This window comes from Suillus discolor (assembly GCF_016758755.1).
Source record: "Suillus discolor strain FC423 chromosome Unknown F5147scaffold_17, whole genome shotgun sequence".
NCBI lineage: Eukaryota > Fungi > Basidiomycota > Agaricomycetes > Boletales > Suillaceae > Suillus > Suillus discolor.
Window position 1 is genome coordinate 329221 of NW_024541264.1, and position 14995 is coordinate 344215.

General features: G+C 46.7%; 6 protein-coding genes across 6 annotated transcripts; 3 read left to right on the top strand and 3 right to left on the bottom strand.

Moving 5' to 3' along the window:
• Window positions 1-121: 121 nt before the first annotated feature.
• F5147DRAFT_744757 (histone-fold-containing protein) lies at window positions 122-776 on the bottom strand (the record flags this gene model as incomplete). The annotated part of the gene is made up of 5 exons (XM_041439706.1): window positions 122-144; window positions 197-319; window positions 373-477; window positions 530-707; window positions 765-776. 5 exons carry the CDS (start codon window positions 774-776, stop codon window positions 122-124), a joined length of 441 nt encoding a protein of 146 aa, XP_041294821.1.
• A 267-nt stretch (window positions 777-1043) lies between these two features.
• F5147DRAFT_92513 (uncharacterized protein) lies at window positions 1044-2434 on the top strand. The gene is made up of 3 exons (XM_041444474.1): window positions 1044-1093; window positions 1155-1414; window positions 1468-2434. The coding sequence occupies exons 1-3, from the start codon at window positions 1091-1093 to the stop codon at window positions 2285-2287; spliced, it is 1083 nt and encodes a 360-aa protein (XP_041294822.1). The 5' UTR covers window positions 1044-1090; the 3' UTR covers window positions 2288-2434.
• Window positions 2434-4585, bottom strand: F5147DRAFT_92483 (ATP-NAD kinase-like domain-containing protein). The gene is made up of 9 exons (XM_041444473.1): window positions 4110-4585; window positions 4004-4056; window positions 3879-3954; window positions 3567-3821; window positions 3352-3513; window positions 3061-3301; window positions 2941-3007; window positions 2821-2889; window positions 2434-2772 (listed from the first exon to the last, which is right to left on the bottom strand). The coding sequence occupies exons 1-9, from the start codon at window positions 4438-4440 to the stop codon at window positions 2581-2583; spliced, it is 1446 nt and encodes a 481-aa protein (XP_041294823.1). The 5' UTR covers window positions 4441-4585; the 3' UTR covers window positions 2434-2580.
• Window positions 4586-4981: 396 nt separating this feature from the next.
• Window positions 4982-6621, bottom strand: F5147DRAFT_685929 (uncharacterized protein). The gene is made up of 7 exons (XM_041436715.1): window positions 6574-6621; window positions 6433-6516; window positions 6010-6372; window positions 5800-5961; window positions 5602-5738; window positions 5456-5543; window positions 4982-5403 (listed from the first exon to the last, which is right to left on the bottom strand). Exons 3-7 carry the CDS (start codon window positions 6203-6205, stop codon window positions 5171-5173), a joined length of 816 nt encoding a protein of 271 aa, XP_041294824.1. The 5' UTR covers window positions 6206-6372; window positions 6433-6516; window positions 6574-6621; the 3' UTR covers window positions 4982-5170.
• Window positions 6622-7530: 909 nt separating this feature from the next.
• On the top strand, window positions 7531-8477 carry F5147DRAFT_793218 (uncharacterized protein; the record flags this gene model as incomplete). The annotated part of the gene is made up of 5 exons (XM_041443116.1): window positions 7531-7660; window positions 7717-7853; window positions 7900-7990; window positions 8044-8192; window positions 8244-8477. Coding segments are annotated over 5 exons (537 nt in total), but the record flags the coding sequence as incomplete, so codon positions are not given.
• A 5477-nt stretch (window positions 8478-13954) lies between these two features.
• On the top strand, window positions 13955-14959 carry F5147DRAFT_771756 (uncharacterized protein; the record flags this gene model as incomplete). Its single annotated transcript, XM_041441279.1, has 10 exons — window positions 13955-13964; window positions 13997-14056; window positions 14109-14168; window positions 14221-14280; window positions 14333-14392; window positions 14445-14504; window positions 14557-14616; window positions 14675-14734; window positions 14792-14851; window positions 14904-14959. The coding sequence occupies 10 exons, from the start codon at window positions 13955-13957 to the stop codon at window positions 14957-14959; spliced, it is 546 nt and encodes a 181-aa protein (XP_041294826.1).
• Window positions 14960-14995: the final 36 nt, after the last annotated feature.

Genomic DNA, 14995 nt, shown 5'->3' on the forward strand with positions numbered 1-14995 from the left:
CAATTGAAGCATGTTATGGGCGACTCATATTTGCGCCCCATGCGATGGGAGTACTGTGGAGGTATCTCTAATAACGAAAGGTACACGGTATGGTAACAATACACGGTGAAATATGCGAAGATTACTTAGAACCAGCAGAGAATTCTGAAATAATGGTCAACATCATCACCTACGACTTGAATGAGACGGCGCTTACTGGTAACAGATTTGGTACCCTCAGAAATGGCGTGCTTTGCCAGCTCTCCTGGCAGGATCAGGCGTACAGATGTTTGAATCTCACGCGACGAGATTGTCGACTTCTTGGAGTAAGCAGCAAGCTCTGAGGTATACTATAAGGATCTGCCTGGTATACGACAAGTGATGGAAACATACTGGATGCCTCGGTAGCAATGCGCTCAAAGATATCGTTGACAAACGAGTTCAGGATAGCCATGGCTTTGTTTGAAATACCGGTATCGGGGTGGACCTGCTTAAGGACTTCACAGCAAAATCAGCTCTGCATAATCGCTACCACAACCTATGAACGCACCCTTGTAGATGTACGAGCTGTACGTCTCCTTGCGGACCTTTCGGCGCTTCTTCTTCTCACCCTCAACGGGAGCCTGTGGCTTAGCAGCGGTCTTCTTCGCAGCCTTTGATCCAGAGTCAGCCTTAGCTGGTGCTTTGGAGGCGGTGGATGCAGGAGCTTTGGCAGCAGTGGATGCGGGCTAAGATAGGTCCTTGAATTAACACATGAGAACCATATGGATCACGAATCGACTCACTTTAGGTGCCATTGTTTTGCTTAATTTACAAACTATACAGGTATGTGACTGTCAACATGAGTCAGTTTGCATTTACCTTGCGATATCGCAAATGTATACACACCAGGTAGGAGTGGCGGTAGTGGGTGGTGGTTAGGGAAAGAGTGTTGAGGGGACGCGACGTTTATGTGCTGAGTCTTATGAAGGGTTGAATTCAAAGTCCGATCCCGTGAGGGATACCACGTGATTCAACGACCGCGCTTGTCACGCGTCGAGGCACGCACACCATCACACCCCACACTTGTCACGCCTCTCCTCACCGCCGCTGAGCTGCATCTTATAGGCGAATGGTAAGTGAGATCTAGTAAACTTGAACAATGCCATTTATCATCACACCTCCAACCATTGTAGGTTCTCGAGGACGAATTTGTGCGTCACAAAGACCTATACTATGCTGATGGCAGTGTGGTCCTCTTAGCCGCTCATGCTGGGAAAACCCATGCGTTTCGAGTTCACAAGTCTGTGCTCGCATCGCACTCTAAAGTATTTGCGGATATGTTTGTGCTACCCTCTACCGCAGAGAATGAAACGTATGATGGTGTAGATTCGATACAGATGCCAGATGATGCAAAGGATCTTGAAGACCTGCTTCGAGCCCTTTACTACCCGGGGTGAGCACTGTGCTTGTATGGGCCCTCCTGGCTCTTAAGCAAAACGCTTTTAGCACCATACTATCCATGTTGGAGAATAGAAACCCTCTTGCCGCAACCAAGTACAAGGGAATTCTCCTGCTATCGCAGAAATATTTTGTGCGCGTCCTGCAGAAGCTGCTCAGGGCTCGCTTCCGGGCAGACTGGCCATCCACCCTCCCTGAATGGGACAGACTCATGGAGCATTACGCCAGTATTTCTGCATCCATAATACCACAGCATGATGCGGCCAGTCAGTTCATCGATAATCGTATGCTGGAACCTGCTTCTGCCATACGCTTGGCTAGAGAGGCCAATATCCCAGAAATTTTGCCAGCTGCGTTTTATATGCTATCTACAATCAGTCCTTTCATGGACTTTGATACCCTACGCAGCCCGAACCCCCCTCCACTCACTGATTCTCAAGGGAACGTCCTTTTGTGGCAGCCTGGAGAACGCAGCGCCCGATGGGGGCTCTTAACGTCTGATGATTGGCTTTGCCTAGCACGAGGCAGGCATTGTATGACGGACTTCGCTCAAACATTTGAGGCGCAGGAAAGCCAATGCATGTGCGACTCGCAGAATTGTATTCAACTCGACAACAAGAAAAAGTTGTTGAAGGGACCGCCTCAAGATTTCCTACGTGTCTTGAAGGAGATTGGCTCCCAGACAACACTTCAACAATATCCCTGCTACAATTCCCTGCAGGCGCTGGGGTCCCGCAGTTTGGAAACACGGTCCGTTTTGTGGGAGAACCTGGGTTACTACTTCGGTTTACCGGAGGTAGTTGATGATCAGAATGACGGTGACTCTGATGATATTGCACTTGTGGAGAGTGAATTTATAGACGGATGAGGGGTAGATTGCACTGGGCCACTGGCCATTCCGTTTTTCTGCCCGTCGTGCACTACATACAATACCCTCGCAAACAATGGTTATGGAACACGGTTGGTTGACCCTGGCAGTTAATGGGGATATGCATGTAGATCGCATTGTCCGCCGAGCCATCAGTAATGACGACATCAAATTCAAACGATACCACTGTATGCGGCTAGATTGCTTGTCAAGTAGTTAGTATGGCATAGGTGTCACAACCAGTTCAATGACCAAGAAGGGTATCATTGAAACTATAATCATACACTGGTCTCCTAGGTATTCCCTTCAATATCTCGTACAAGAAACTCCGGCGCATAATGAGGATACGGGGCTAAAAAGGTGCCAAGTCCGTTGAGGACGTCTACCTGGAACTCTTCGAAGGGAACTTGCTCGCCATCCACCACGAGCATGCCTTTCGGGGCGAGTGGCCTTGCGCGGTAAGCAGAGGCTTTGAAGTACCGGTTCTGTATACCTGGTGAGTCGTACGCACGAATGAAGAATGAGAAAATTACCGTGTTTATCCAGTACGTCCGACCTTCTTCAGCACCGTCCATGGCCCGTAAAAGAGCCCGTCGACTGGTCTTCGAACAAGGTGTCAAATGCATCAAAAGAACAAATTATAACGTACTTACTATTTCTTGTACGGAAATGTCGATAAGTCCATCATCAGCTAAAGAGACGGGAAATTGCATCAAATCCCTTAGGAGTGGGGCTCATGAGTTAAAATTTTAATACAGTATACTGCTACTTACCGACTAACGAACGGCCCTTTGCCGGCGTACATCCATAGGATAGGTCTTTTAAACTGGGTCCACTCCTCATGTGAAGAGCTTGAACTATCGGGTTTCTTGTCCGCACTGAGCAAGCTAGGAACGCTAGATGGGCTAGGTGATTCGCCCGCTCGTCGTGCATGAAGAACATCCATCATGCGAGATTTGTCCTGTTCGACGACCTTCATTGATAACTCGATCGGACATGATTTGCGGGCAATAACTGAGTTAAAGGAGTCAGAAAGGTGACAGGAGAGTGCAGCAATGACTGACTGGCACGGATATAACCTATGATGAATCGGGTATCGCCCATCCATCGTAAATGTTCAGTCTCAATATCGATATCTGCCGTTATTCCGATAGTTTGTGACATGAATGATATCCGGCAACGATTTCCTTGGGTGAAGGAAAATAGATCGGTTTTCAATGGTTGTCCTGATTCCCAATATTCAGCGTTCCTAGCGTTTAGAAGGAAAGGCAGAACATACCTTTGAGGACATTCAGAGCTGCTGCACAAACATCAAGCCCATCCTGCAGGCCCAGTAGATTAAGAGACATTCCGTTACCGGAGCCAGTCGGTATAGGTGCTATTGGTATACAAAATGCCTGGTCGCGGTGTTCATGCTGATCTATTCCGTTGAGGACCTCGTGGATCAAACCGTCACCAGATACAACGACCAGGGCATCATATCCCAGCTTCATTTCGCGAGCAATTTCAATAGCATGACCACCATGGGTGGTGTCTGTATGGCAATACATCAGTGAGTGTGAAGCAAGGATGCCATGAAATTATGACGTGCAAGTTACATCCAATGTACATCCAGCCGCAAGGAATATGGGTTCTACTTTGTTGACGTATGATGCTCTTGCCTTCCCCTAAGAAAGATGGTCATAAAAGCATAGAAAGGATTTTGATAAAGCTGACCTTTCCACCATGTGGATTAACGAGCACCTTGAGATTCTTGGACGGATTCGCGCCTAATGAGCCAGATAAGTAGTAAACATACTACGCGTTATGGAGTCTGACAAACCCTGATACGCAGCAAGAAGCAGCGCCTCGCACCACTTCTTGACACGCGTGCTATCTTCGTTCTGAACTGCGCCGGTTGTTGTTGCAAGGTTCAAACGGCTCTCTTTGCCCTTGCGAACCAGGTATTGTACCTCTATGACGCCAGATGTAACTTTGGTGTAAATGACATTGCGAAGGGGCACCTCTGTGCACTTAACTTCTCTGTCAGCGTATATGCCTGCGCAGCAAGAAGAATTGTGACCGTCGAGCTTTGTAGGTTCGATGAAGAATGAGGCCTCGTTAAAACGAAGTGAAGTGGAGACACCGCGGCTGTCGATTAAAAGTTGGTTCATGGAGGTTGACGTAGATACGGTCCGTGCACGATAAGTGATGATTTAATTGTGGGAAGGGGCGCATGTGTATAAAGCCACCCGTGCTGCGGGAACTGAACTGTCTTATAATATGGTCCGGCTTACTATGCATTCGACTCAACTTCCGAGCTTGGCGGTTTCACGATTCGTACTTCAAGCCTGCGGTTTAATTTAAGGTTGATGGCGCACGGAACTCGTTGGCCGCGGTAAATATTCATTTCAGCGCTAATTGGAAATTCAGTGCACGCTACTTTGCTTATGTCCCATCTGGGTCCCTCAGTAAGAGTACTTTGTAAGTCAACGCCAACAATGAAACGAGATCCCAACGTCGGTGGAGGAGGGCTCTTGTTGATCCGGCTACACCCGACCTCAAATTCTTTGTGCGCTGGTCATTCAGTCCTCGCTGAGCCCATTGGCGGACCATTTCTGCAAGCTTTCCATTATAGGATGTTCTAGAGCTTCGTGTTGACCTAGAGACTGTTGACTCTCTTCTCTATCCGGGGACCGGGTCGGTTTCATCACAGCTATTTTTGAGGCACAGGAAGGGGTGGTTTTCGTCAATGTGCGATTGTACTATGTCACCAATATGTTAAGTCAATTATCAGTGCCCTAGTTATCACTATTCTTATTTATAGCTTCTCCGCGTCACGCATCACCTTGAAGAACATGCGCAATCATTATCATAGTGCGATGTCTCATCCCGCAAGATGCATCATATACTGTACTGATGAGGGAAAGGGAGGTCAATCGTATCCTCCATCCGAGTAACCTCGGATCGATCACCATGTTGGATAGCCCAGTCCATCACGTTCTCATATTTCCTACATGCATGACGGGTGTTGAAGTTGGGGTAGGCTTGGTTGTGGTTCTTCACCCAGTCCCACGTGATCATCGCAACCTCGGCATGGCACATGATAGACTGCCTGATCAGTTCGATGCAATCATCTAAGGTGGATGCCATGAGCAGGACGTGTGTCAGGTAAGGAGGAAAACTTACCAAGATGCATTCGAACTACCGAGGGGTCCCGCTGCAACCAGGGGTCCAATTTGTAATGGTCGGGCCAAGAGGATTTGCGAAGGATGTTCTACACAATTATCAACCAAATATGACCGAGCTCTACTTGTAGCATAGGCATAATTTACCAGACAACGCATTTGATGATTGACTTCCAACGATGCCATGAAACCTCCACCGCTACTTTGTGGATACTTAACCTTCGCTGGCAAATCTACTTCTCCAGCTTTACGTAGGTCATCAATCGTAACCCGGATTGGTGGCACTGTGATTTCATGGAAGTGAATAACGGCCGACAGTACAACATGATAAATTGAATGCCACACCATCATCAGAAATCCTGGCCCAAGCAGCATCGATTTCTGGGGAAGGAGGGCCATGATAGTCGGGAGCTTCAAGAGGTCCACTGTGAATACGATAGATAGAAGGAAAAGTGATGGTCCCATTGAACCTTGTAATAACAGGCTCAACAGCAACACTTGCTGGAGCTGCAATTGGTCAACATTTTGACCATCTAGCACCATCTGACTACTCACAGTATATAGCAAGATGAGCAGAAGACGTGCTCATCCACAGCGTGAAGGAGGACACGGATGTGACTATAAGCGAACCAATGCTCAACCAAGGCCACAGGTGAAGAATGCGAGATTTGATATGAGGTTTTGCACCGGGCCTGTCTACGTCACCGAAGATTGTCTCCTCGTCAGAAGAGTGTAAAGAATCTTTAGACATGCTGGCTCCCGTGGTTACCAGCTGCGTCTACTTTTCTGAGCCGAATACGAAAGCTGGCGAGAAAAACTACGTGCGAATGCTTTGCAGTGAGTCCTTGACGTGGAGGGGGTGAATGTTAAAGTCGTAAACGCTGCAGTATGTTTTGAGAGCTAGTGCTGAAGCGCTGACTACGCAACGGCTTGAAACGTGCAATCAAGGAATCTGACACGCTTGTCGTTACTACTCACCAAACTAGTTGATCAATGAAATATGTCGTTTCGATCATCTTTTCTGGGAAGGGGATTTGCTGGCAACCTTTGATAGATAGAAGTCTGATCACAATATTAATCGAAGACGGTTATGCACTCGGATCAAAAGTTCGCACATACACGTACACTGGATATGCTCGCTGTGGTGGAACAGGTTCCGCAACCATGCATATCTCCAAATCACCAACTTTCTCACAGCGTCGGAGTTGCCGGACCCGCAATGTACTGTTATTTGTTATTTATTTTGCCAGCGGCGTGGTTTGCAAGACTTCTTTGCTTCCAGCTGATCGCACCACTCAATTCCCTGCAGGCTAGCAAGGTATATTCATCTCTGCTCGAAATTGATCAAGTCACGGACATCGCTGGAAGAGTCTATTAGTAATATGACGGTAGTGGCTGTCACTAAACAGACTTTTCTATGATACAAATTACACAAGGTACAAAACTTTACCTCGGGATGAAAGCGTTTTTACTACTAGCGTAACAACCAGGAGCTCCGGAGCATAGTAAATTTCAACGCATACTTGGCAACCCCAGAACTGATTCTCCCGTCGCGTCAACACTGGTGCCTAGGATCTAGTGCCGAGATTGACTTCTCGTCATAATGTGTCGATCTGGAAAGTACTATGCAATGCCAGCTCATTGAGATCTGATGGCACAGGATAGCGTAAATTTAAGCAGGATCTCTTCTGATCCAATCGTTGGCACTTGTAGGTCTCCGAGGTCCACAGGCTGTACGTTGCAAACGCTTCAAAGGTTTGTCCTGTGTGTCCGCTCCGAATCCATACCCAAGTGGTCTTTCTTCTTCCGTACGTCATGGCCAAGGAATATTCTGCTCAGTATTCTCCTGTCAACGAACCCGATGACGAGGACGCAAACTTTCTACATAGTACAGAAACCAGACCTCATTCAAAGTCTCGCTTCCTTTACGTATCACTGTGGCTCGTACATGGTGTGCTGATATCCATAACGCTACTCTTCTTCACGCTATGGGCATGGGCACCTTCGAAGGATGACATACTCCTGTTCTGTAGGTGGACAGACGGCATGACAGAAATACCTTCCTGACCCATCACAGCTCCAGCAAACGAGGCCATTGAATCCAAAGGCATTGTGAGACTCAATGGAAGTTGGGATCGTCCTTCGGCATATCGCGGCAGTCCGTCTCCAGATCTCGAAGCAGCTTGGGATAGAGTAACTGCCGATGGTTGCATATTGTACTTTACTCCTGTCGAGGTGATTACTGATTGATAACCTTTTCAGGGCGCCTAATGTCTATGACGCTCGAAGAGCTACTCAAAATAGGGGAAGAGCCTGCCCCATTCATGGCTAGGTATCCGGAAGAGTATGGTGGGGATTATGTGGCGACAGTGGAGGTCATTCACCAGCTTCATTGCATAGTCAGTCGTAACAAAAGGCTGCTCGATCTTTACTTACCCCTTATAGAACATGGTTCGCCAATCCGGCTGGGGTGACCATTACACAGCAACCGATGCTGACTTCATCAAATCCCCAGACAAATGGCGCATCCATCTTGGTTAGCATACTGTCACCACTTCCTGCATACTGCCTGCTAATGTTATACATCAGATCACTGCGTCGAATTGCTCAGACAGATCATTATGTGCCACTCTGATGTAACAATGGTTACTTACGATTGGGTTGAGGGACTCGATGTCCCCTACCCAAACTTCAACATCCCTCATCAATGTAGAGACCTCGAGAAGATCTTGGATTGGGTGGATGGTCGTCGTATTTATGTCCCTAAATCCAAGCTGATCCGCCAAAAGGACAATGTTGCCCTTCCTTTGCCCCCTTAATTGTATTCTCGACCCATAGAGGATCCAGAGGGCATGCTATTAAATCACGAATGTAACTATAACTTGACTATGAACTGAGTTCCATAGTACTTATAAACTGTCGCACAAGAAACTCCCTCTGTCGACAACGGGTATGAGGAATATTTATGTCCGCTGATATGATTATACGTACGCACTGGCAGTAACTAGCCTAGAGCTAGTCTGACATACGAGACGCAGGTATGCATTGATATCTATCTGTACTATTCCCTTGTAAAATATCCACAGTACCAGAGAAAATTTGGATACATCCTTTGATGCGCTTTAGGTTGCCGACTTGTGATACCTCTTCTATGCTCTGCCTCATCATAAACCCTGAAGCCACTGCCACACGTCGTTTGAAAAACTACTTCGATGACGTACCCTTGTCAGGAAAACGAACGAACTAAAACACCCATATCGTTAGCCGGATTCAATTCTTATTTTATTCTCCCATTTTATTTTTCCAATTTACGTGCTGTCACTTCACAGAATCCGAGAAACAAACTGCACGCAAATGTCCACCCCATCGGAGGTTCAATATACCATCATCGCGCTCGTGTCTGCGACGTGGTTGGCTTGCGAAAGTTCGAACGTTCAATATGACGCGGCTCCGTCGTACTACGGTACGGGTAAACAGAGTCGTTCGTCTGATGCATGACCGATGGAGTAACACGCTGGCGAGTGCCTATTGAGGGTATTGGTATGCTGACGGGTGTGTCTTGCAGGTTCCAAGCCGGCGGACTGGCTGTGTGATCAGACTCACAATCATTCTGCCGTACGCACACTCGTGGTTGTGTAAGGCTGGTCACGAGCCTACTGTGTGTCGAGGACATTGCCACGTAGTGCGGTTGCGTTGTACGCTGCCGCGGCACCAATCAGAGAACCGGTGAGAATAAGATATTTTGTCATACTAATCGTCATCTATTGAAAAGATTTCGTTAGACTATGTAAAAGGACCACAATTAGCATAATGGCCAGCATTGACTCGCCTGGTCACTGATCGGTTACAAGATCAACCTAATCACACCTCCGTTTGTACCCTAAACCTCGCCTACAGGGGAGAAATGAAGAGATAATTGAATGCGGAGTAGATAGGTGGTGACAAAGAGGGTGACAAGGAAGGAGGAAGCGAACGGAGGGAGTGTACCCAACTTGGGCGTGGACCTCTCGTATTATTCCTCGAACCCCGCGTCTTGTGTACAAATAGAGAAATTCTTTCCTACACGGTCCGGATTTCGCTCACCACGGGGAAATAGTCGAACAGTCTAACAACCCTAATACGTTCTTCCCGAAAATATTCACACCCTGTAACACTCCACATAAGTGGAAGAGAACTTGCTCACATACCCCTAACCTCGCGCTTAAAGGAACAGCGGAGAGGGATCAGTGCACAGGGGTCACATGAACTTCTTCCCACATAAATTATCTCTCAATGAATATGAAAAGGTCTACATTGTAAACTCACAGGGCATGACAAGACAGGGCTATAATCAACAAGTCTCGTCTATTATGATGATTCATGACATATGATAGCCTGGGTTCGCTACTTCAGACGTGGCGGACCGAGTGGGGCACCAATAGCACTGCCCAGGCAGCTGGCACCCTGATCTAATGACGTGATCCACGATTTAAGGCTTGGCAATGGTGTGCATGATCAGCGTGACACGTTCGCGTCAAGATCTCAAGCCAAAAAAATTGTATCACTCACCAGATTACCCGTGAGACGGCTCTCTATAATTTCATTGACAAGTCATGGGTTGGTTGACAACCCACTGGCACGAGGCAGCGTATGTTTCATTAATTGAAATCCAAGTTGTTCACAACAGAAACCCATTTTCAGAGTTTTTGATTTAATATACAGTTATCATTGGCAATTCGCGAACATGCCAGTGGGCCATCCTGAGGTCCTGTGCGGGTTATACTATGTGACTGCCCTGAACATTCGTACTGCACAAATGACAGACGACTCGGAGTGACTTAATACGCTGACCCGCTCGATATCATTATGAATTACAAGTCTTGCTAATTCGACCCTTGGTATAATTCAATGATACCAGTTACTGCTACTTGTGACACGCTCATTGCGCCGGAACCTGGTGGCAACGCCATAGCTCGCAAAATTATCTGAATTAGTGATGAGTCCCACCTACCCCTGAGTGGTACTAACAACGGCGAGCAAGTTGTGCATACCCATGTCATTCCCTATCTGGTTGATTGCAGTTCCTATCCGTCTATGTAGCTCATTTCTGGCTCCATAAGTTCGTCACAAAGCACGTCATGTGTTGACTTCTATACCAATACCAATTGAATAAACAATCGAAGGACAGGATGCATCCTAAAAATGTTGATAAATCAGTTGAATGTGACGCCACGTAGTATTCCAGCAAGGTCCGACTGGATAAACGAACCTACGACAAGGTATAAGAAGGTCCCCTGAATTGAGAAGTATGTACTAACGAAGCTCTAAATTTTACTCTTCTCAACTTCAAACATGCAGCGTTTTTTCCTGCTTAATGCACTTGCCGCCATGGTGGCTCTTGCGGTCGCATACCCCACGTCAGGGACTCCGGGACAGTCCTGCAAGTATTCGTGACATCAGTAGTATCATAGTTATTAACATGACATGCAGCCGTAGCAAAGCGCGAGGATGAGGCCCGTGCCGTAGTATACGACATGACGCGCTGCAAGTATATATGATCGTCAGTTAATACCACGATGCTGACATACCTATTTAGCGGAGGACGACGCTCTCGGAGTCTACTTCACTATTAGCTATGACGATAAGGGTAAGGATAAGAAGCGCTGTGAGTTTTTATGACTGTGAGTTAGCACCACGATACTGACATACCTATTTAGCGGAGGACGACGCTCTCGGAGTCTACTTCACTATTAGCTATGACGATAAGGGTAAGGATAAGAAGCGCTGTGAGTTTTTATGACTGTGAGTTAGCACCACGATACTGACATACCTATTTAGCGGAGGACGACGCTCTCAAGAAGCGCGGTAAGTTTTCATGACTGTAAGTCAGCACCACGATACTGACATACCTATTTAGAGGAAGACGACGCTCTCGGAGTCTACTTCCCGATTAGCTACGACGACGACAAGAAGCGCTGTAAGTTTTCATGACTATAAGTTAACACCACGATACTGACATACCTATTTAGCGGAGGACGACGCTCTCGGAGTCTACTTCCCTATTAGCTATGACAAGGACAAGTAGCGCTTCGAGCACCAGGAATGACATATCAATGCAGTTAAACAATAAATCCGCTTTGGAAACTTGGAGACGCAATGCTAAAGTTGGGGAGGACTGGAAAGTATTCACTATTGTTGAGCAAAAGTGGGCTACTTTTAGTTTTAGCAAATGCTGAGAACATTTGAACAAAAATTTACTGCGTTGAGTTTGGCAATGCGTTGAGCATCATGCAGCATGCCATGAGATTGCATCAACTTGTAATATAAGGTCACCATCATATCACCCTATAATTGTCTTTTTTCAAAAATCAACTTGAAATTTACTTCGAGGACCCTATATCGGACATACTTAAACTCAAGCTTGAAGCGTAGCCAAAAATTGGCGGTGTGGAGCCTGAGGGTGCCAGCACACGGCTGCAGATTATTACGGTTGTGCCAAGTCCTGGCTGGCTGGCACTAGAGGAAGGGCAGTGCAAGTATGGAAGGGGATGATTGACGAGTAACTCAGCTTACGATGGCTTCTTCTAGCAACGTACGTACATCGGCTAGCGGGTGGTGTTTGAAACCTCAATTGAACTCCCCAGTGGTCAGGCAAGAAATTTGAAAGTCATCAACCTTGGTCCTGCAAATATTCTAGATAAGTAATGATATGAAAGAAAGCCAAAGTTGCAGATAGAAAGTATCGATATACTGTTCCAGTACATACGATCCTTTAAGCGCGAGGTTAGGGGGTAGCCTGAGCATGTCTGAGCAAGTTCTCCTCCACTTATGTGGAGTGTTACAGGGTGTGAATATTTTTGGGAAGAACGTATTAGGGTTGTCAAGGTTGTTAGACTGTTCTTCATACTTATTTGACTATTGAGCGAAATTCGGACCGTGTAGGAAATAATTTCTTTATTTGTACACAAGACGCGGGGTTCGAGGAATAATACGAGAGGTCCACGTTTGTGGCGATGCCCAAGTTGGGTACGCTCCCTCCGTTCGCTTCCTCCTTCCTTGTCACCCTCTTTGTCACTACCTATCTACTCCGCATTCAATTATCTCTTCATTTATCCCCTGTAGGCGAGGTTTAGGGTACAAACGGAGATGTGATTAGGTTGATCTTTTGACCGATCAGTGACCAGGCGAGTTAATGCCTGTCAATGCTGGCCATTATGCTAATTGTGGTGCTTTTACTGCTTCAGACGTGGCGGACCGAGTGGAGCACCAATAGAAATCTGTTCCCAGGCAGCCGGCACCCTGATGATCCAAGATTTAAGGCTTGGCAAATAAACTGCGCACAAGTGCGTATCACCCTCGGAGATTCAATTTACCAACACCGCAGGCGTGTCTAGCAGCGCTATTGGATATCATCAAGTTCAATGGCACGGCTTCGTCCAGCTACGGAACTCGAAGCTCTTGCTATCTGCCAACTCGTATGTACTGAAGATGAGGACGACAGATAGATCTCGTAGGTGTTGTGTTCAGGAAAGATCCAGTTTGGTGTGTCCATTGTATACACTCATTCACGCTGCAGCCTGCCACTGAGACCAACTGGCAACCGACTTACAAAATGCTCTGGTATTCCAACATCAGAGAACCTGTGAGAAGAAGGTATCGTCATATATCGTTATATATCGTAATATATAGGAAAGGTTTTCGTCACATTGGAATATAATGCAATATATGACTATGTAAAAGCACCATAATCAGCATAATCCCCACCAAGAACTCACCGGAAGAATAAACGGAGGCACTCAATTCTACATCATTTTATTTCACATGCGATCAAGATTTATATTACAGGCCACAAAATAAAATGGCAGAATAAAATAAGAATTGAGTGGGGCTACTGCCACTTGTGACACGCTCATTGCGCCGGAACCTGGTGGCAACACCATAGCTCGCAAAATTATCTGAATTAGTGATGAGTCCCACCTATCCCCGAGTGGTACTAACAACGGCGAGCAAGTTGTGCATACCCATGTCATTTCCTATCTGGTTGATTGCACTTCCGATCCGTCTAGCTCATTTCTAGCTCCATAAGTGCGTCACAAGGCACGTCGTGTGTTGACTTCTATACCAATACCAATTTAATCAACAATCGAAGGACAGGATGCATCCTAAAAATGTTTGATGAATTAGTTGAATGTGGCGCCACGTAGTATTCCAGCAAGGTCCGACTGGATAAGCGAACCTACGACAAGGTATAAGAAGGTCCCCTGAATTGAGAAGTATGCACTAACGAAGCTCTAAACTTTACTCTTCTCAACTTCAAACATGCAGCGTTCTCTCCTGCTTAATGCACTTGCCGCCATGGTGGCTCTTGCGGTCGCATACCCCATGTCAGGGATTGCGGGACAGTCCTGCAAGTATTCGTGACATCAGTACTAGTATCATAGTTATTAACATGACATGCAGCCGTAGCAAAGCGCGAGGATGAGGCCCGTGGCGTATACGACATGAAGCGCTGCAAGTATATATGACCGTCAGTTAATACCACGATGCTGACATACCTACTTAGCGGAGGACGACACTCTCGGTGTCTACTTCCCGATTAGCTACGACAAGGACAAGAAGCGCTGTAAGTTTTCATGACCGTCAGTTAATACCACGATGCTGACATACCTATTTAGCGGAGGACGATGCTCTTGGTGTCTACTTCCCGATTAGCTACGACAAGGACAAGAAGCGCTGTAAGTTTTCATGACCGTCAGTTAATACCACGATGCTGACATACCTATTTAGCGGAGGACGATGCTCTTGGTGTCTACTTCCCGATTAGCTATGACAAGGACAAGAAGCGCTGTAAGTTTTCATGACCGTCAGTTAATACCACGATGCTGACATACCTATTTAGCGGAGGACGATGCTCTTGGTGTCTACTTCCCGATTAGCTACGACAAGACCAAGAAGCGCTGTAAGTTTTCATGACCGTCAGTTAATACCACGATGCTGACATACCTATTTAGCGGAGGACGATGCTCTTGGTGTCTACTTCCCGATTAGCTATGACAAGGACAAGAAGCGCTGTAAGTTTTCATGACCGTCAGTTAATACCACGATGCTGACATACCTATTTAGCGGAGGACGATGCTCTTGGTGTCTACTTCCCGATTAGCTACGACAAGGACAAGAAGCGCTGTAAGTTTTCACGCCCGTCAATTAAGACCACGATGCTAATATCGACATACCTGTTTAGCTGAGGACGACGCTCTTGGTGTCTACATGCCGACTAGCTACGACGGCGACAAGAAGCGCTGTAAGTTTTCATAACCGTCAGTAGCACTAAGATGCTGATATCGACATGCCTATTTAGCGGAGGACGACACTCTCGGAGTCTACTTCCCGATTAGCTACGACGACGACAAGAAGCGCTGTAAGTTTTCATGACTATAAGTTAACACCACGATACTGACATACCTATTTAGCGGAGGACGACGCTCTCGGAGTCTACTTCCCTATTAGCTATGACAAGGACAAGTAGCGCTTCGAGCACCAGGAATGACGTACCAATGCAGTT